Consider the following 21078-nt stretch of genomic DNA (forward strand, 5'->3'; position numbering starts at 1 on the left):
ATTAGACTACATTCCTGTTAGCCTCTACTGTCCTGGGGTCTGGATTAGACTACATTCCTGTTGGCCTCTACTGTCCTGGGGTCTGGATTAGACTACATTCCTGTTGGCCTCTACTGTCCTGGGGTCTGGATTAGACTACATTCCTGTTGGCCTCTACTGTCCTGGGGTCTGGATTAGACTACATTCCTGTTGGCCTCTACTGTCCTGGGGTCTGGATTAGACTACATTCCTGTTGGCCTCTACTGTCCTGGGGTCTGGATTAGACTACATTCCTGTTGGCCTCTACTGTCCTGGGGTCTGGATTAGACTACATTCCTGTTGGCCTCTACTGTCCTGGGGTCTGGATTAGACTACATTCCTGTTGGCCTCTACTGTCCTGGGGTCTGGATTAGACTACATTCCTGTTGGCCTCTACTGTCCTGGGGTCTGGATTAGACTACATTCCTGTTGGCCTCTACTGTCCTGGGGTCTGGATTAGACTACATTCCTGTTGGCCTCTACTGTCCTGGGGTCTGGATTAGACTACATTCCTGTTGGCCTCTACTGTCCTGGGGTCTGGATTAGACTACATTCCTGTTGGCCTCTACTGTCCTAGGGTCTGGATTAGACTACATTCCTGTTGGCCTCTACTGTCCTGGGGTCTGGATTAGACTACATTCCTGTTGGCCTCTACTGTCCTGGGGTCTGGATTAGACTACATTCCTGTTGGCCTCTACTGTCCTGGGGTCTGGATTAGACTACATTCCTGTTAGCCTCTACTGTCCTGGGGTCTGGATTAGACTACATTCCTGTTGGCCTCTACTGTCCTGGGGTCTGGATTAGACTACATTCCTGTTGGCCTCTACTGTCCTGGGGTCTGGATTAGACTACATTCCTGTTGGCCTCTACTGTCCTGGGGTCTGGATTAGACTACATTCCTGTTGGCCTCTACTGTCCTGGGGTCTGGATTAGACTACATTCCTGTTGGCCTCTACTGTCCTGGGGTCTGGATTAGACTACATTCCTGTTAGCCTCTACTGTCCTGGGGTCTGGATTAGACTACATTCCTGTTGGCCTCTACTGTCCTGGGGTCTGGATTAGACTACATTCCTGTTGGCCTCTACTGTCCTGGGGTCTGGATTAGACTACATTCCTGTTAGCCTCTACTGTCCTGGGGTCTGGATTAGACTACATTCCTGTTGGCCTCTACTGTCCTGGGGTCTGGATTAGACTACATTCCTGTTGGCCTCTACTGTCCTGGGGTCTGGATTAGACTACATTCCTGTTGGCCTCTACTGTCCTGGGGTCTGGATTAGACTACATTCCTGTTGGCCTCTACTGTCCTGGGGTCTGGATTAGACTACATTCCTGTTGGCCTCTACTGTCCTGGGGTCTGGATTAGACTACATTCCTGTTGGCCTCTACTGTCCTGGGGTCTGGATTAGACTACATTCCTGTTGGCCTCTACTGTCCTGGGGTCTGGATTAGACTACATTCCTGTTGGCCTCTACTGTCCTGGGGTCTGGATTAGACTACATTCCTGTTGGCCTCTACTGTCCTGGGGTCTGGATTAGACTACATTCCTGTTGGCCTCTACTGTCCTGGGGTCTGGATTAGACTACATTCCTGTTAGCCTCTACTGTCCTGGGGTCTGGATTAGACTACATTCCTGTTGGCCTCTACTGTCCTGGGGTCTGGATTAGACTACATTCCTGTTGGCCTCTACTGTCCTGGGGTCTGGATTAGACTACATTCCTGTTGGCCTCTACTGTCCTGGGGTCTGGATTAGACTACATTCCTGTTGGCCTCTACTGTCCTGGGGTCTGGATTAGACTACATTCCTGTTGGCCTCTACTGTCCTGGGGTCTGGATTAGACTACATTCCTGTTGGCCTCTACTGTCCTGGGGTCTGGATTAGACTACATTCCTGTTGGCCTCTACTGTCCTGGGGTCTGGATTAGACTACATTCCTGTTGGCCTCTACTGTCCTGGGGTCTGGATTAGACTACATTCCTGTTGGCCTCTACTGTCCTGGGGTCTGGATTAGACTACATTCCTGTTGGCCTCTACTGTCCTGGGGTCTGGATTAGACTACATTCCTGTTGGCCTCTACTGTCCTGGGGTCTGGATTAGACTACATTCCTGTTGGCCTCTACTGTCCTGGGGTCTGGATTAGACTACATTCCTGTTGGCCTCTACTGTCCTGGGGTCTGGATTAGACTACATTCCTGTTGGCCTCTACTGTCCTGGGGTCTGGATTAGACTACATTCCTGTTGGCCTCTACTGTCCTGGGGTCTGGATTAGACTACATTCCTGTTGGCCTCTACTGTCCTGGGGTCTGGATTAGACTACATTCCTGTTGGCCTCTACTGTCCTGGGGTCTGGATTAGACTACATTCCTGTTGGTCTCTACTGTCCTGGGGTCTGGATTAGACTACCCCTGTGCATGAGGCTGTGATCTGACTGTGAACAAACAGAACAAACCTCTCTAATCTAAACTGGATCCAGAATCAAAGCAGTCATTAATGAATAGCAGAAATGTTTCTTGTCCTGCTGGAATGTTCCTGTGTAATAATAGAAAGATAATAAAAATACATTCCTCTCCATTGATTTCTCTTCCTTATCATCAAAAGATTCCAGGAAGTTTTGGAAAACTCCCAACAAACACACATGCCGGCTAAATCTGTCTCAAGTGCCAGTTATTTGAGCAAGAGATAGTGAGTGAGATGGCATGAGTGGCCTTTAGTAAGCCACAGAGGAACATACGGTCTTGAGAATGGCATTCTTTTGGGGAAATATGTATACATGCTTTACTTACGAATCGTGATGAGTTGTCATTCTTCACTGTCTTGGCGTTGCCGAAGGACTCGAGGATGGGGTTGGCCTGTAAGAGTTGACGTTCCAATTCACCCTGAAAAAAAGGAGCGATATTACAGCCAAGCACTGGGTCCAAGCACATATGCCCCTTCCCCCAACTAAACCTTTTACAAATAACAAGCACATATGCCCCCTTCCCCCAACTAAACCTTTTACAAATAACAATCACATATGCCCTCTTCCCCTAACTAAACCTTTTACAAATAACAAGCACATATGCCCCCTTCCCCCAACTAAACCTTTTACAAATAACAATCACATATGCCCTCTTCCCCTAACTAAACCTTTTACAAATATCAAGCACATATGCCCCCTTCCCCCAACTAAACCTTTTACAAATATCAAGCACATATGCCCCCTTCCCCCAACTAAACCTTTTACAAATAACAAGCACATATGCCCCCTTCCCCCAACTAAACCTTTTACAAATAACAAGCACATATGCCCCCTTCCCCCAACTAAACCTTTTACAAATAACAAGCACATATGCCCCCTTCCCCAACTAAACCTTTTACAAATAACAAGCACATATGCCCCCTTCCCCTAACTAAACCTTTTACAAATAACAAACACATATGCCCCCTTCCCCCAACTAAACCTTTTACAAATTATCAAGCACATATGCCCCCTTCCCCCAACTAAACCTTTTACAAATATCAAGCACATATGCCCCCTTCCCCCAACTAAACCTTTTACAAATAACAAGCACATATGCCCCCTTCCCCCAACTAAACCTTTTACAAATAACAAGCACATATGCCCCCTTCCCCCAACTAAACCTTTTACAAATAACAAGCACATATGCCCCCTTCCCCTAACTAAACCTTTTACAAATATCAAGCACATATTCCCCCTTCCCCCAACTAAACCTTTTACAAATATCAAGCACATATGCCCCCTTCCCCCAACTAAACCTTTTACAAATAACAAGCACATATGCCCCCTTCCCCCAACTAAACCTTTTACAAATATCAAGCACATATGCCCCCTTCCCCCAACTAAACCTTTTACAAATAACAAGCACATATGCCCCCTTCCCCCAACTAAACCTTTTACAAATAACAAGCACATATGCCCGCTTCCCTAACTAAACCTTTTACAAATAACAAGCACATATGCCCCCTTGCCCCAACTAAACCTTTTACAAATAACAAGCACATATGCCCCCTTCCCTAACTAAACCTTTTACAAATAACAAGCACATATGCCCCCTTCCCCCAACTAAACCTTTTACAAATAACAAGCACATATGCCCCCTTCCCCTAACTAAACCTTTTACAAATAACAAGCACTTATGCCCCCTTCCCCTAACTAAACCTTTTACAAATAACAAGCACATATGCCCCTTTCCCCCAACTAAACCTTTTACAAATAACAAGCACAAAATAAATGTTGGCCCAGGATAATGGTTTCCCCCCAATACACATAATGACGCATTTTATGTTCGTCAATGTCAATTTAACAATCACATAGTGTCACACAGACTATTGATCATGAAACATATGTAGGCGGACGGACACTGTTTCCCCAGTAATGTTGATGACCATAAAAACTAGTAGAAAAGAGAGAATCGACAGGTATTAGACAGGAAACGACAGGTATTGCAACGCTGTAAAAGACAGATCAATGGAACATGTTCAGGAAACCACTTTACAGTCTCTCTGCTCAATATCCTACAACAGTACGTCCAACTATAACTAAAGAGATGGAGGAGATAGGGAGAAAGAGATGAGAATAAATTGGGCCTGTTCTGTGTGTTAACGGCACGCGTTTCCCGTAGTCTGGTCACTCAGTGTAGAACCTCTGGGTTGGGAATGGAATGGATTAGAACCTTGTTGCTCAGTGGTGGAACACAACAGAGCAGAACTGCAATGACTCTCTCCACACCGCATATGGTTCAGTCGAAGCTCAACACATCCACAAGCGAATGTTCAAACCCATCTGGACTCTGGGCTTGTATCGCCTCTTTCTATTGTGAGACCAACATCAAAGGCATCAAATCAAATGTTATTGGTCGCATACACATATTTGGCAGATGTAACTGCGGGCGAAAGGCTTGTCTAATAACAACAAAGAAAGAAAAGAAATGTTCCAACGTTGCTTAGGAGCGAGAAGCAGAGCTGCCAATGTCTGTCGGCGCCATCTTGATGATGGAAGCCATTGTCTAACCATCGAGCCTGCAAAACAACCTAATTCAATCAATCCCTGTTTACACTGTCGAGGTACACAGTACAATCATGAAAAGTACCAGTATATTTGTGCAACAGACAAACCAATAAATCTATCCACAGATGTCTCATGTATTGAACAGTACACAGCTGTGTTTCAGCGTGGTGGTGTATTACGTGCGGGGAGCTCGCTGCTGTGAGCCAGGCGGATGGGTGGTTGCTGGATGAGTTGGGGCGAATGAGATGACTCAGAGAGGAAGGCCATATCTCTCCAGTTAGTGATTGAGATAGAGATCCTGAGGAAACGGACTCAATCGTTTAGCACATTTGACAGATACTGGGGAAACAGACCAGTTTAACACACTGACACAAGCTAGAGACACACTCAATCCTATAAGGAAGAATCAGTCATCATTAGAGATCCCGTTAAGGGAGGGAGGGAGGGAATGGTGCTCTGTTCACTTCTCACACCTATCGTAGATCCTATCTGGCTGACCGCCTGGGCGGAATAGAATGTTCAATAGGTATGAAATGGAACGAAACGCTCCAAAATGTAAAGGTGGTATCCAAACGTGTCCAATAAGAAACACTGGTTTTCATATTCTGTTGCTACAGTGTACCCTAATGAACATGACCCTGTGCAGATGTTTAGACAGGTGGCCCATTACGATCCCATCCAGAACCTCATTCTAGGCTTGGTCATGACGGGGGAATCCAAGATGGCCCACCAAAAAAATAACATGGCCCGTACTTTGAGCTTTTCCTTTCTGCGGCTAGGTGGGAATGGGATTTTCCCATTACGTCAAGCTCACCCAGACACATTTTGATCGCTCAAGACGGTGGCGTTTTTCCAGGGATGTCTGTGGGATGAGTTAGGGGTTAGGAAATCAGCCTTGCGTTCAGACGTGAGACGCGTAATGTGATCTTTGGCTGCCAGAGCTGGGCCAGAGAGCCCGACTGCTGTTTTCACTGAGTTTTCGTGCTGCTGAAAATGAGGCAGGAATGAATTGAATAAGCCCGTTCCATCCTCGTCCTGCCAGTGGCAGATTGCACAGACGGTTAATTATAGCATGATCCCAGATCTGTTAGTGTGGTCTTACCATTTCCTATAGTCATTGTCACACGCTGTCTCTATAACGCAGTGCTTTATGGCACAACTTGACAACACCACACGCTTTAGAACAAACTAGAACAGAGGACATAACGGAGACTGTTTAATGTCCACAAGCCAATATCTGCCAAACGCAGTCTACAGACTAGGACCAGACTGGGGAGAGGGTAGGAACAAAGGGGCGAACACAAAACACCAGCAGGGGTCCACTTTAGGAGCATTACAAGCTGACCCACATTCCAGCGTTCCGGAGTGTGTTACTCTTGTTCTGACAGATTCCAGAAACCATCATTGTCATGTAAGGAGGCTAATCACTAGCCATGCCAACAATTGACAGGCCTGGAAGACCTCCGGGACATGTATTGTACCACATAATCCGGTTTATGTGAGCAAGAAGACCATAAAATGACTGTTGATAGAATACATTACACTTATTCTGATGAATAGTGTCTGGAAACCGTCATAGCCACGTTAAGAGGCTATTCACTACAGTGTCAACTACTGTAGGGGGCCTGGAAGAACTCAGGGACACAAAGTTGTTGATAACATAGTTGTTGTTAGTGTGACTGCAGACAATGCTAGCGTTTACCACTTAACATTGACACGACTATGAAATTAACGTCATCTTTTGTGAAATAACTCCTCTCTATTCTCAATCTTTCCTCTGTAGCTTTGTAGCCTGTTCAACCTCACTTGTTATCAGTGTTAGGGCCTCCGGGCAGTGCTTTGGCCTAGTTTGTGGAGACTGGGGGGCCAGAGGAACAGTCAAAACCCTCCTATTAAATCTTCAAGGAAGAGGCCAGGTGGGGATGTGGGCTCAAATCTGCTCCACAGACTAGAGTCCCTGCTGGACAGACGTTACAAATCTCTCCAAGTCCACAAGCAGAGTCCGTGCTGGACAGACGTTACAAATCTCTCCAAGTCCACAAGCAGAGTCCCTGCTGGACAGACGTTACAAATCTCTCCAAGTCCACAAGCAGAGTCCCTGCTGGACAGACGTTACAAATCTCTCCAAGTCCACAGGCAGAGTCCCTGCTGGACAGACATTACAAATCTCTCCAAGTCCACAAGCAGAGTCCCTGCTGGACAGACATTACAAATCTCTCCAAGTCCACAGGCAGAGTCCCTGCTGGACAGACATTACAAATCTCTCCAAGTCCAAAAGCAGTCACTGCTCGACAGACATTACAAATCTCTCCAAGTCCACAAGCAGTCACTGCTGGACAGACATTACAAATCTCTCCAAGTCCAAAAGCAGTCACTGCTGGACAGACATTACACATCTCTCCAAGTCCACAAGCAGTCACTGCTGGACAGACATTACAAATCTCTCCAAGTCCAAAAGCAGTCACTGCTGGACAGACATGCTGGACAGTTTTGGGAACAGGAACAAACCCCCACCCCTCCAGGGGGAGTCAGAATAACTTTCTGTGTAAACTCCTCCCTCATGGCAAAGTAGGGAGCAGATGAAAGACTTGCGAAGACAGGAAGAAGCAGTTCTAAGGGGATTCATTAGTGATCTAAGTAGCACTGCCACTGAGACACAAACGGCAAAATTCACAGTCAACACCCCGTGGTGAATTCAATAAAGTACAAAGATTAAAATCCCCATTGTGGCTGGGTCTGAGTAGACCAAGCAGAGGAGAGGCTGCTGTAGGTCTTGGACCATGTCATGGCCCTCTCTCCCTGGGGGAGTCCGTTGATCTGAGCTCTGGGCTGTGGTCCTCTTGGCTCTCCCTCCCTAGCTGCTCTCCTCCAGAGTCCTACTCCAGCTCCAGCTTGCTGGAAGCCAACTGACTATTTAGTAAAGCCTGCTATGGCTATTTGGCAGCACCAGCACCTCGCGAGTGAAAAGCTCTCCAGCAGGCTCACCGGGAGCCAAATTGGACGCGGGAGAGAAGTTTGTGACGAGGTCCTGACAGGAGTCCTGCTCAATGTCTGCCAGTATAACAGTGGAACATATTACAAATGCACTGTTTATGACTTGTGGTGTATGATTGTTTCAAATGGGATATGGCAGTTAGGAAGTGGGAAACGTGTTTATTAGTATGTATTAAACTAGGAAGTCATGTTTATTTTCCAGAATCTGAGATATTTGAAAGAAGCAGTGCCAACTATAGGTAAGAACAGGGACACCACACAGTGCATGGAGTGGATTAAAACTAAACTAGTTTAATCCCAAAGGTGATAGAAAAAAAAGCTGCTATTGGGTCCCCATTGACAACCATAAAAGGGACAGACATACAGAATAGTACACAGAGACAATAGCAGCACCTTTACAGGATATTCTGCCCATTGTGTTTTGAGCTAGTCTAGTGAGTGGAGTGCGGTGGGTGAGAGAGAGGTGAAGGACGGACTACATGCTACTCACATAGAACAGGGCTCCACTCTGTAGTCAAGGGGCAGATCGTCAAATGTTACCATGGAAATAAACAGGAAGTGTTAATGGTCATGGATACTAAACACACATACAGGATATGCATACCGTACATACACACCAAGTAAGACAATTACAGGTAGTACTCAAAGACAATTCTGACTAGGCTAAATAATGCATAAAGGCAAACGGTTTAAGTGAAATCTACAGTAGTACACTAAAACAGGAAGCAGGGGAATGGATATGTTATTCTGAAAGGCTCTATTCCAAGAAGCTATCTCACTGACAGTTGCAAATCCATATGTTTCTCATATTAGCCTTGGGGGCAGTGTGCCATAGTGAGCATCACATCTTTAGTCAGAACACCTGCCCTCAGGTGATCATCTGCCCTCAGGTGATCATCTGCCCTCAGGTGATCATCTGCCCTCAGGTGATCATCTGCCCTCAGGTGATCATCTGCCCTCAGGTGATCATCTGCCCTCAGGTGATCATCTCCCCTCAGGTGATCATCTGCCCTCATGTGCCGTTTCCATGATCTTCACAGTATCAACAAGACCTACAGCAGCTGGTGTTAATATATAATATTAAGCTACTGAACTAACTACTGTATTGACAACCACAGCCAGACAGTCTGTTTTTCAGTAATGTCCATTAACTGACCTCACGTGTGTTTCTGGTCTTGTTCTTCTGATCCTCGTGGGGAACTGAAATGTCCAAATGTCCCTCACAAGGATAGTAAAACGAGGAAAATTCTCCCTTGTGGAGACATTTCCCATGTCCTCATGAGGACAAAGGCTACTTTAAGCTTAGGGGTTAGGTTTAGGGTTACAATTAGGGTTAGGGTTAGGCATTACGGTTGGGTTTAGGGGTTAAGGAAAATAGGATTTTAAATGGAAATACATTTTAGGTCCCCACGAGGATAGAAGAACGTGTGTGTGTGTGTGTCAGTTCCACCTTCAGACCAGGAATCAGATCAGGAATATATGCCTTCATCTCTATTTCAACATCTTCCTACTCAACTTCTACTCGGCATTGTTCAAAAATAGCTCACATAGTACGGCATGTCTGCCAAACGTTGACTGGTGGCGACCAAACACAACAAAGCCATGTATTTGACTGTTTCATCTAATGTGGAATAACAACATTTGCAAGCACATTTTACAGTACAGTACAGTGCATTGGCCCACAGGTATACATGGAAAAGCTGCATTCACATAAATATTCATGCCAGATTTAAAGTTTACTTACGACATGATTATTTTCCGCCTGATAGAAAGAGAATCTGGGTCAATACCCAAACTTTGTTTGCCTAATTCTTGCGCAGATGTCAACATTACACAGTGTGCAAGAAAATAACCAATGGCACCATTTCACAAGACATAAATATATTAAATTGCCACTAGCTTTACATAACAGTAGGTCCGTTTGGGAGAAGGAAGTTGGTGATGCAACATGCACATGAACGCGGTGTTGAGAAGAAAGTGTAAAGACTTGCCTGTAGTTTTACTGGTTTAGGCGACTCTGGCTGTTTGTTGCAAATAAACAAATGCAAATATGTTAGAGGGTTGTGCACGCCAGCGCAATCTATATAGGTACTACTGTAGGATGCATTCACTTTGGCAACACACATCATGGGACTGGAGCTCGTCTATATGGATTCTTAACACATTTACAGGCATGTTATGCAAAAAAACATCTGTATATATTGGCACATTTTATCAATTGGTAAATTTTTATAAACTGGGTGGTTCGAGCCCTGAATACTGATTGGCTGAAAGCCATGGTATATCACACTGAATACCACGGGTATGACAAAACATGTATTTTTACTGTTCTAATTAAGTTGGTAACCAGTTTATAATAGCTCCGCGTTGTGTCGTGCCTAAGAACAGCCCTTAGCTGTGATATATTGGCCATATACCCCACCCACTCGTGCCTTAGTGCTTACTGAGCCTATTTTTGACTGCCGTGTTAATGTTCCAGCATCACATAACTACAGAAGGACCTGACCCTTTCGTGACCTCATCACACAGCCCATGTCCACTGTCAGACACTGTTTGTCATGTATTGTCATGTCTTGTCCCTGTGTTTTCTCTTCTCTTTGTTTCCCCCTGCTGGTCGTATTAAGTTTCTTTCTCTCTCTCTATCTCTCTCTCTCAGGTCTCTCCGTCAAGATCCTGTACTACCTTGGTTCGGCAGCTTCCTGCAGTGCCTTGATAGACTCTGGGGCGGAGGGCTGTTTTATGGACGAAGCCTGGGCTTGGGAACGTGACATTCTTCTCAGACAGTTAGGGGAGCCCACGGCCATGTTCGCCTTGGATGGTAGTCCTCTCCCCAGGATTCAGTGTGAAACGCTACCTTTAACCCTCACTGTCTCTGGTAATCATAGCGAAACCATTTCTTTTTTGATTTTTCGTTCACCTTTTACACCTGTTGATTTGGGTCATCCCTGGCTAGTGTGTCATAATCCTTCTATTAATTGGTCTAGTAATTCTATCCTCTCCTGGAACGTTTCTTGTCATGTGAAATGTTTAATGTCTGCTATCTCTCCTGTTTCTTCTGCCCCCTCTTCACAGGAGGAGCCTGGTGATTTGACAGGGGTGCCGGAGGAATATCATGATCTGCGCACGGTCTTCAGTCGGTCCAGGGCCACCTCCCTTCCTCCTCACCGGTCGTATGATTGTAGTATTGATCTCCTTCCGGGTACCACTCCCCCCCGGGGTAGACTATACTCTCTGTCGGCTCCCGAACGTAAGGCTCTCGAAGATTATTTGTCTGTTGCTCTCGACGCCGGTACCGTAGTCCCTTTCTACTCTCCCGCCGGAGCGGGGTTTTTTTTTGTTAAAAAAAAGGACGGGACCCTGCGCCCCTGCGTGGATTATCGAGGACTGAATGACATAACGGTTAAGAATCGTTATCCGCTTCCCCTTATGTCTTCAGCCTTCGAGATCCTGCAGGGAGCCAGGTTTTTCACTAAGTTGGACCTTCGTAACGCTTACCATCTCGTGCGCATCAGGGAGGGGGACGAGTGGAAAACGGCGTTTTACACTCCGTTAGGGCACTTTGAATACCGGGTTCTGCCGTTCGGTCTCGCTAACGCTCCAGCTGTCTTTCAGGCATTAGTGAATGATGTACTGAGAGACATGCTGAACATCTTTGTTTTCGTTTACCTTGACGATATCCTGATTTTTTCTCCGTCACTCCAGATTCATGTTCAGCACGTTCGACGTGTTCTCCAGCGCCTTTTAGAGAATTGTCTTTATATGAAGGCTGAGAAGTGCGCTTTTCATGTCTCCTCCGTCACATTTCTCGGTTCTGTTATTTCCGCTGAAGGCATTCAGATGGATCCCGCTAAGGTCCAAGCTGTCAGCGATTGGCCCGTCCCTAAGTCACGTGTCGAGCTGCAGCGCTTTCTCGGTTTCGCGAATTTCTATCGTCGTTTCATTCGTAATTTCTGTCAGGTGGCAGCTCCTCTCACAGCCCTTACTTCTGTCAAGACGTGCTTTAAGTGGTCCGTTTCCGCCCAGGGAGCTTTTGATCTCCTCAAGAAGCGTTTTACATCCGCTCCTATCCTTGTTACACCTGACGTCTCTAGACAGTTCATTGTCGAGGTTGACGCGTCAGAGGTGGGCGTGGGAGCCATTCTGTCCCAGCGCTCCCATTCTGACGATAAGGTCCACCCTTGCGCGTATTTTTCTCATCGCCTGTCGCCGTCGGAACGTAACTATGATGTGGGAAACCGCAAACTGCTCGCCATCCGCTTAGCCCTAGGCGAATGGCGACAGTGGTTGGAGGGGGCGACCGTTCCTTTTGTCGTTTGGACTGACCATAAGAACCTTGAGTACATCCGTTCTGCCAAACGACTCAATGCGCGTCAGGCTCGTTGGGCGCTGTTTTTCGCTCGTTTCGAGTTCGTTATTTCTTATCGTCCGGGCTCTAAGAACACCAAGCCTGATGCTTTATCCCGTCTCTTCAGTTCTTCAGTAGCCTCCACCGACCCCGAGGGGATTCTCCCTGAGGGCGTGTTGTCGGTTGACTGTCTGGGGAATTGAGAGGCAGGTAAAGCAAGCACTCACTCACACTCCGTCGCCGCGCGCTTGTCCTAGGAACCTTCTTTTCGTTCCCGTTTCTACTCGTCTGGCCGTTCTTCAGTGGGCTCACTCTGCCAAGTTAGCCGGCCACCCCGGCGTTCGGGGTACGCTTGCTTCTATTCGCCAGCGTTTTTGGTGGCCCACTCAGGAGCGTGACACGCGTCGTTTCGTGGCTGCTTGTTCGGACTGCGCGCAGACTAAGTCCAGTAACTCTCCTCCTGCCGGCCGTCTCAGACCGCTTTCCATTCCCTCTCGACCGTGGTCTCACATCGCCTTAGACTTTATTACCGGTCTGCCTTCGTCAGCGGGGAAGACTGTTATTCTAACGGTTGTCGATAGGTTCTCTAAGGCGGCTCATTTTATTCCCCTCGCTAAGCTTCCTTCTGCTAAAGAGACGGCACAAATCATCATTGAGAATGTTTTCAGAATTCATGGCCTTCCGTCAGACGCCGTTTCGGACAGGGGTCCGCAATTCACGTCTCAATTTTGGAGGGAGTTTTGTCGTTTGATTGGGGCTTCCGTCAGTCTCTCTTCCGGTTTTCACCCCCAGTCTAACGGTCAAGCAGAACGGGCCAATCAGACTATTGGTCGCATCTTACGCAGTCTTTCCTTTCGAAACCCTGCGTCTTGGGCAGAAGAGCTCCCCTGGGCAGAATACGCTCACAACTCGCTTCCTTCGTCTGCGACCGGGCTATCTCCTTTTCAGAGTAGCCTCGGGTACCAGCCTCCTCTGTTCTCGTCCCAGCTCGCCGAGTCCAGCGTCCCCTCCGCTCAGGCTTTTGTTCAACGTTGTGAGCGCACCTGGAAGAGGGTCAGGTCTGCACTTTGCCGTTATAGGGCGCAGACTGTGAGAGCCGCTAATAAGCGTAGGACTAAGAGTCCTAGGTATTGTCGCGGTCAGAGAGTATGGCTCTCCACTCGTAACCTCCCCCTTATGACAGCTTCTCGCAAATTGACCCCGCGGTTCATTGGTCCGTTCCGTATTTCTCAGGTCGTTAATCCTGTCGCAGTGCGACTTCTTCTTCCGCGACATCTTCGTCGCGTCCACCCGGTCTTCCATGTCTCCTGTGTCAAGCCTTTTCTTCGCGCCCCCCGTTCGTCATCCCCCCACCCCCCCCCGTCCTTGTCGAGGGCGCACCTATCTACAGGGTCCGGAAGATTATGGACATGCGTCCTCGGGGCCGTGGTCATCAGTACCTAGTGGATTGGGAGGGGTACGGTCCTGAGGAAAGGAGTTGGGTTCCATCTCGGGACGTGCTGGACCGTTCGCTGATCGATGATTTCCTCGGTTGCCGCCAGGTTTCCTCCTCGAGTGCGCCAGGAGGCGCTCGGTGAGTGGGGGGGGTACTGTCATGTATTGTCATGTCTTGTCCCTGTGCTTTCTCTTCTCTTCGTTTCCCCCTGCTGGTCGTATTAGGTTTCTTTCTCTCTCTCTATCTCTCTCTCTCTCTATCGTTCCGTTCCTGCTCCCAGCTGTTCCTCATTCTCCTAACGACCTCGTTTACTCTCTCACACCTGTCCCCTCTTTTGCCCTCTGATTAGGTCTCTATTTCTCTCTCTGTTTCTGCTTCTGTCCTTGTCGGATTCTTGTTTGCTTTGCCCTTGTTCCGTCCTGTCGTAATCTGCCTCTTCATCAGATACTGCGTGTGAGCAGGTGTCTCTATCCTCTACGGCCCGCGCCTACCCGAAGGGACCTGCAGTCTGTTGCCGCTAGCCCTGCAATTCTCCTCTACTACTAGAAGGGGGACTCTCCTGTAAAGATAGAGGATTTATGTTTTCCCTGTTTGGACATTAAAAGACTCTGTTTCTGTTAAATTGCTTTTGGGTCCTCACTCACCTGCATAACACTGTTGTTCTCTAAAGATTATACCCCCATTATCATATGGATCTATCTGATATGGATTAACAAGGGTTGGAGTTAATCCACTGTACTTTAAATACCAGTGGATCAGACTGCCCTGTTATTAGGGGGACATTGTGGATCAAACTGGCCTGGTATTATGGGGACATTGTGGATCAAACTGGCCTGGTATTAGGGGGACATTGTGGATCAAACTGGCCTGGTATTAGGGGGACATTGTGGATCAAACTGGCCTGGTATTAGGCGGACATTGTGGATCAGACTGGCCTGGTTATAGGCGGACATTGTGAATCAGACTGGCCTGGTATTAGGGAGACATTGTGAATCAGACTGGCCTGGTATTAGGGGGACATTGTGGATCAAACTGGCCTGGCATTTAGGGGGACATTGTAGATTAAACTGCCTTGGTATTAGGGGGACATTGTGGATCAGACTGGCCTGGTATTAGGGGGACATTGTGGATCAGACTGGCCTGGTATTAGGGGGAAATTGTGGATCAAACTGACCTGGCATTTAGGTGGACATTGTGGATTAAACTGGCCTGGTATTAGGGGGACATTGTGGATCCAACTGGCCTGGCATTTAGGTGGACATTTTGGATTAAACTGACCTGGTATTAGGGGGACATTGTGGCTCAGACTGGTCTGGTATTAGAGGGACATTGTGAATTAGTCTGGCTTGGTATTAGGGGGACATTGTGGCTCAGACTGGTCTGGTATTAGAGGGGCATTGTGAATTAGACTGGCCTGGCATTAGGGGGACATTGTGGATCAAACTGTCCTGGTATTCGAGGGACATTGTGGATCAGACTGTCCTGGAATTAGAGGGACATTGTGGATAAAACTATCCTGGTATTAGGGGGACATTGTGGATTAAACTGGCCAGGTATTAGGGGGGCATTGTGGATTAGACTAGCCAGGTATTTGGGGGACATTGTGGATCAAACTGGCCAGGTATTAGGGGGACATTGTGGATTAGACTGGCCAGGTATTAGGGGGACACTGTGGAATAAACTGGCCTGGTATTAGGGGACTTTGTGGATCAGACTGGCCTGGTATTAGGGGACTTTGTGGATCAGACTGGCCTGGTATTAGGGGGACATTGTGGATCAGACTGGCCTGTTATTAGGGGACTTTGTGGATCAGACTGGCATGGTATTAGGTGGACATTGTGGATCAGACTGGCCTGGTACTAGGGGACTTTGTGGATCAGACTGGCCTGGTATTAGGGGACTTTGTGGATCAGACTGGCATGGTATTAGGTGGACATTGTGGAACAGACTGGCCTGGTATTAGGGGACTTTGTGGATCAGACTGGCCTGGTATTAGGGGACTTTGTGGGTCAGACTGGCCTGGTATTAGGGGGACATTGTGGATCAGACTGGCCTGGTATTAGGGGGACTTTGTGGATCAGACTGGCCTGGTATTAGGGGGACATTGTGGATCAGACTGGCCTGGTATTAGGGGGACTTTGTGGATCAGACTGGCCTGGTATTAGGGGGCAATGTGGGCCGTACAAGTTGTTAACTCCTCTTTCATCAGTTACCCCTCAATAGAAAGTCATACTGTAACTGTGACATTTAGAACAGGGCTTAGGGGGAGATCTAGAGGTGTGGAAGGGAGATAAACATGGCAGGGGGAATATAGAGAAAGAAAAGACAGAAACTTACACTTACAGGAATGCTGTGGTCTTTTTTTCCTTTATGGGAGGAAGCCACATGTGCAAGGTACTGGATGACCTTTTTAGTGTTTTCTGTCTTGCCAGCACCAGATTCACCTCTGAGAAGATAGAAAACACACAAGACAGATTCCTAGGTTAGTAGATGGGGATGAATGAAGTGTGTGTGTGTGTGTGTGTGTGTGTGTGTGTGTGTGTGTGTGTGTGTGTGTGTGTGTGTGCGTGCGTGCGTGCGTGCGTGCGTGCGTGCGTGCGTGCGTGCGTGCGTGTGTGTGTCGGAACTGTATTTCTGACTGGCAGATGTTTTTGCGAGGAGATTGTGGCACTTGGGAAACTCCATAAACAGTCTTGAGCTTGGGTAGAGAGAGCTAGCCACGCTCTGCTCCCTGCAAATCCGCTAAACAACAAATGAATGAAAATAAACCACAGGTGCAAGGTTTATCGGATGAGGCGGTGTAGCTGGGCTTTTGTGTATCCATATGTGCTGTTTATTTTCTTTGCGCTAGTTTAGTTCAGCGGCTGTGGTTGAGGGCGGGACTCACGGACCCACAGCGATGACAGCTCTAGAGCAAGGAAGTATGTTTTTGCAAGCTCTTCAAGCCATGCAGAAAGAATCCTATCCCCAAGTGACACTTACTGTACAGTAACGTCAACACACAATGCATACCAGTGGTTTTACAATAGGTACTCATTCTACGTAATCACAGGTGGTTAACATTGAACCTTCTCCCAGATCTCAAGCTCAACGCTAGGTTATATCTATTTGAGCAAAATGATCTGCAAAATAAAACTAACGACATGATGATCTTCAAAGATATGACAAGGCCCCTGAATACTCACAGAGTATAAAACCAATTACCATAACAAAGTCATATGTAGTTTCTTTCATATTCCCCTTACCTGGCTATGTGGTGAAGTCCTATCCTAGTCTAGTCTAGTATTATGAATATGTTGTATGGCTGATGAGTTGTGTGTTTAGTGTTGAGCTCAATAACCACCGGGAACAGAGGGTGTTTCTGGCTGCGTCTGAAATGAAGGGGCTCTGGTCAAAAGTAATGCATTATATAGGCATTAGGGTGCTATTTTGGACACAGACCGTGAGTGAGTGATTGCGTCAATGTCCATGAGGTTGGCATTGAACTTTAAGTGTTAGATTCCTCAGGTTGGTTCGCCTTGCTGCAGAGGAGACGACTCTCAGGGACTGACTTACAATTTCATGGCACCTCTGTGCAGCATTTACAGATGACCACCATCTCCTACAGTGTGTGTGTGTGTGTGTGTGTGTGTGTGTGTGTGTGTGTGTGTGTGTGTGTGTGTGTGTGTGTGTGTGTGTGTGTGTGTGTGTGTGTGTGTGTGTGTGTGTGTGTGTGTGTGTGTGTGTGTGTGTGTGTGTGTGTGTGTGTGTGTGTGTGTGTGTGTGTGTGTGTGTGTGTGTGTGTCACAGTTGGCATATAAAAGCATCAGAGCAGATGTGAGATTTTATGATAGTGTTCAAGCCACACTTCCGACATCCATCCAAATTCTTCTATGCTTCCCCAGATTTAGTCATGTATGGTGAGAGGTTAGGAAAATATGTGTTGACTGGTGGCTTGTAGCCCTGGCGGCTCCAGGGACATTTTGGGTGGTGGTGGATCGGATTCAGACCAGCGCAGGGAGAGAACACACACACCTGGAGAAACTTTACCCTGTATACTCTTTCACACATCATCGGTGTAGGCCTGTCACAGAGGCTTACGATGAGATGCCACGCTGACATGTTTCTTGGCAGCATTCCTGTCATCTGTAGATATTGGGCGCTAGACTGGAATACAGCCAACGGGTAAAGGGTAAAGTGTGTGTGTATGTGTGTATGTGTGTGTGCGCGGCAGAAATACCAAACATTTCCCAGCTTCCCTGCCCCAAGCCTAAGTCTCTTTCCCGTAAGTGTCTGTCTCACTGTTCTGTGTCACTAAGTTGCTCCTTTTGAAATAGTCATAGAGGCCTCTGGCTCTGTTCTAGTTCAATTCAATCGATTCCTCTTTCGACCTATAATCAGTGCTAAGTACATTCATGTCGGCTTCAACAGGCTACACTTCATTCGGAGTTGAATAGAGCTTCTGCAGGAATGCAATGCAGCAGGTCATTTCCCCATTTCATTTTCGGGACTACTAAGTGAGGAAGAGACGCGCATAACAAAGATAATTGATTCGTGAATGTTATGCAATTAAGCTGGCGCTGCATGGCCTTTCCAAACCATCTGGTCCAAACCAGTGACGTGTGGTATGATACTATGCAGGCTGGATGCAAGGAATCAAACTGAGAAGACACTGTAAATCCAGCAACCCATGCAACACAGAACACGAAAAGAAAAGGGCTGGGCAGACAAGGCTCAGAGGTTACTCACGTGCAGAGAATTGATTGGTCCTCTCGGTCTGGGAGGGAGAGAGAAAGAGGGAGAGAGAGAGGGGGAGAGAGGGAAATAGAGAAATGGGGGGAGAGAGAAAGAGAGAGAGAAATTATACACAGTGTCAGCATTTAGCATACTCATCGGGCAATGGCCCAATCCCCCAAATCCCTCTTTCAAAATGAAATGAGATCTTGTACCAAATGTATCACTGGCTGACAGACAGTGATACATGAAGTAATTTTACAGAACATAGCCAACTTTACTGAGCTTGGTGAGTTTGCCATCGAATGAGATACTCCCTTCAAACAGGTTGAAGGTCATTGTCTGCACCAGGAACGAAATGTAATTTCACTAAACATTTCAAAAGCCTCAGGATCCAGACATTTCACAGGTGTTCTGAGGCACACAAAATGGAGAAGGAATCGAGGAGTCTTTCAAAGGAAAGCTTTGTAGTGCCAAACCTCTGCATTACAGAGATAAGGGCTGATAGTGTACCTTGTCGCTATTAGGCTGGGGAATTGAGGGAAGCTGAGCGTAAAAACTGCTGAAAGCTACACACACAAAGAGTTCCAAAAGGGTTCTTCGGCTGTCCCCATAGAACCCCTTTTGGTTCCAGGTAGAACTCTTTTTGATTCCATGTAGAACCTTCTGTGGAAAGAGTTATACATGGAAACCAAAAGGGTTCTAAATAGCACCTTTTTTTCTAAGGCTGTATGTCGGCTATGTCCATCATGTACATGTAGCCTATGTGAAAACAGTTTACACATGAACTCATTGAACTCAGCCAGACCACGGTAGGCGCAATACTGCAACCAAATGCCATCTTTCCCTGTATGTACAGACTTGTTATTTTAGAGCCCTGTATCACTGAACTGGTTGGCTGATGACAGAAACACAGCTCTCTAGGAAGAAGGCAGAGCATCAATGTGATTTACAGTCAGCAGGAAATAGAGGAGAGAGAGGATAAAGAGAGAGAAAGAAGCTCTGGTTTAACAGCTAGAGAATCAGGAAGAAGCAGGAGGGAGCCATTTGAAGTGACAGTGAGGTTGAGACAGTTTGCTAACAACAAGCCAATCACGGAGCACCATCTCATCTAATTGGCTGAGGTGAACGGGGGCACCACAATGGGTTTTTTATTACATGTTTTTATTTCACCTTTATTTAACCAGGTAGGCTAGTTGAGAACAAGTTCTCATTTACAACTGCGACTGCGAGCTGGCCAAGATAAAGCAAAGCAGTGTGACACAAACAACAGAGTTACACATGGAGTAAACAAACATACAGTCAATAACACAATAGAAAAAAAGTCTATATACAGTGTGTGAAAGTGAGGTAAGATAAGCGAGGTAGGCAATAAATAGGCCATAGTGGCAAAACAATTACAATTTAGCAATTAAAAACTGGAATGATAGATGTGCAAAAGATGAATGTGCAAGTAGAGATACTGGAGTGCAAAGGAGTAAAAAATAAAAAATAAATAACAGTATGGGGATGAGGAAGTTGGATGGGCTATTTTCAGATGGGCTATGTACAGGTGCAGTGATCTGTGAGCTGCTCTGACAGCTGGTGTTTAAAGTTAGTGAGGGAGATATGGGTATCCAGCTTCAGTGATTGTTGCAATTAGTTCAAGTCATTGGCAGCAGAGAACTGGAAGGAAAGGGGGCCAATGAGGAATTTGCTTTGAGGGTGACCAGTGAAATATACCTGCTGGAGCGCATGCTACGAATGGATGCTGCTATGATGACCAGTGAGCTGAGATAAGGCGGGGTTTAACCTGGCAAAGACTTATAGATGATCTGTTGCCAGTGGGTTTGGCGACGAATATGAAGTGAGGGCCAGCCAACAAGAGCATAAAGGTTGCAGTGATGGGTAGTATATGGGGCTTTGGTGACAAAACGGATGGCACTGTGATAGACTGCATCTATTTTGCTGAGTAGAGTGTTGGGGGCTATTTTGTAAAAGACATCGCCGAAGTCAAGGATGGGCAGGATAGTCAATTTTACAAGGATATGTTTGGCAGCATGAGTGAATGATGCTTTGTTGCGAAATAGGAAACCGAATCTAGATTTACTTTTGGATTGGAGATGCTTGTGAGTCTGGAAGGAGAGTTTACAGTCTAAGCAGACACCTAGGTATTTGTAGTTGTCCACATATTCCACAAGTCATAACCGTCCAGAGTAGTGATGCTGGACGGGAGGGCAGGTGCGGGCAGCAATCGGTTGAAGAGCATGCATTTAGTTTTACTTGCATTTAAGAGCAGTTGGAGGCCACGGAAGGAGAGTTATATGGCATTGAAGCTCATCTGGAGGTTAGTTAACACAGTGTCCAAAGAAGGGCCAGTAGTATACAGAATGGTGTCGTCTGCGTAGAGGTGGATCAGAGAATCACCAACAGCAAGAGCGACATCATTGATGTATACAGAGAAAAGAGTCGGCCTGAGAATTTAACCATGTGGCACCCCCATAGAGACTGCCAGAGGTCCGGACAACAGGCCCTCCGATTTGCCACACTGAACTCTGTCTGAGAAGTAGTTGGTGAACCAGGCGAGGC

At 46.9% G+C, this 21078-nt stretch overlaps 1 protein-coding gene across 8 annotated transcripts in view; it reads right to left on the reverse strand.

Moving 5' to 3' along the window:
* LOC124003499 (myosin-10-like) overlaps nucleotides 1-21078 on the reverse strand; it is a 98506-nt gene that overhangs the window by 33431 nt on the left and 43997 nt on the right. Inside the window, exons 4-9 of one of the 8 annotated variants that reach the window (XM_046311786.1) lie at nucleotides 18526-18553; nucleotides 16141-16243; nucleotides 10009-10038; nucleotides 9762-9779; nucleotides 8508-8525; nucleotides 2799-2891 (exon numbers count right to left, since the gene is read on the reverse strand). In XM_046311786.1, the coding sequence (XP_046167742.1) occupies nucleotides 2799-2891; nucleotides 8508-8525; nucleotides 9762-9779; nucleotides 10009-10038; nucleotides 16141-16243; nucleotides 18526-18553 (290 nt within the window). Of the gene's footprint in view, nucleotides 1-2798; nucleotides 2892-8507; nucleotides 8526-9761; nucleotides 9780-10008; nucleotides 10039-16134; nucleotides 16244-18525; nucleotides 18554-21078 lie in introns of all 8 variants that reach the window. The other 7 variants (XM_046311785.1, XM_046311788.1, XM_046311787.1 and 4 more) reach the window with 7 other exon arrangements.

Source organism: Oncorhynchus gorbuscha, linkage group LG18, assembly GCF_021184085.1.
Source record: "Oncorhynchus gorbuscha isolate QuinsamMale2020 ecotype Even-year linkage group LG18, OgorEven_v1.0, whole genome shotgun sequence".
Taxonomy (NCBI): domain Eukaryota; kingdom Metazoa; phylum Chordata; class Actinopteri; order Salmoniformes; family Salmonidae; genus Oncorhynchus; species Oncorhynchus gorbuscha.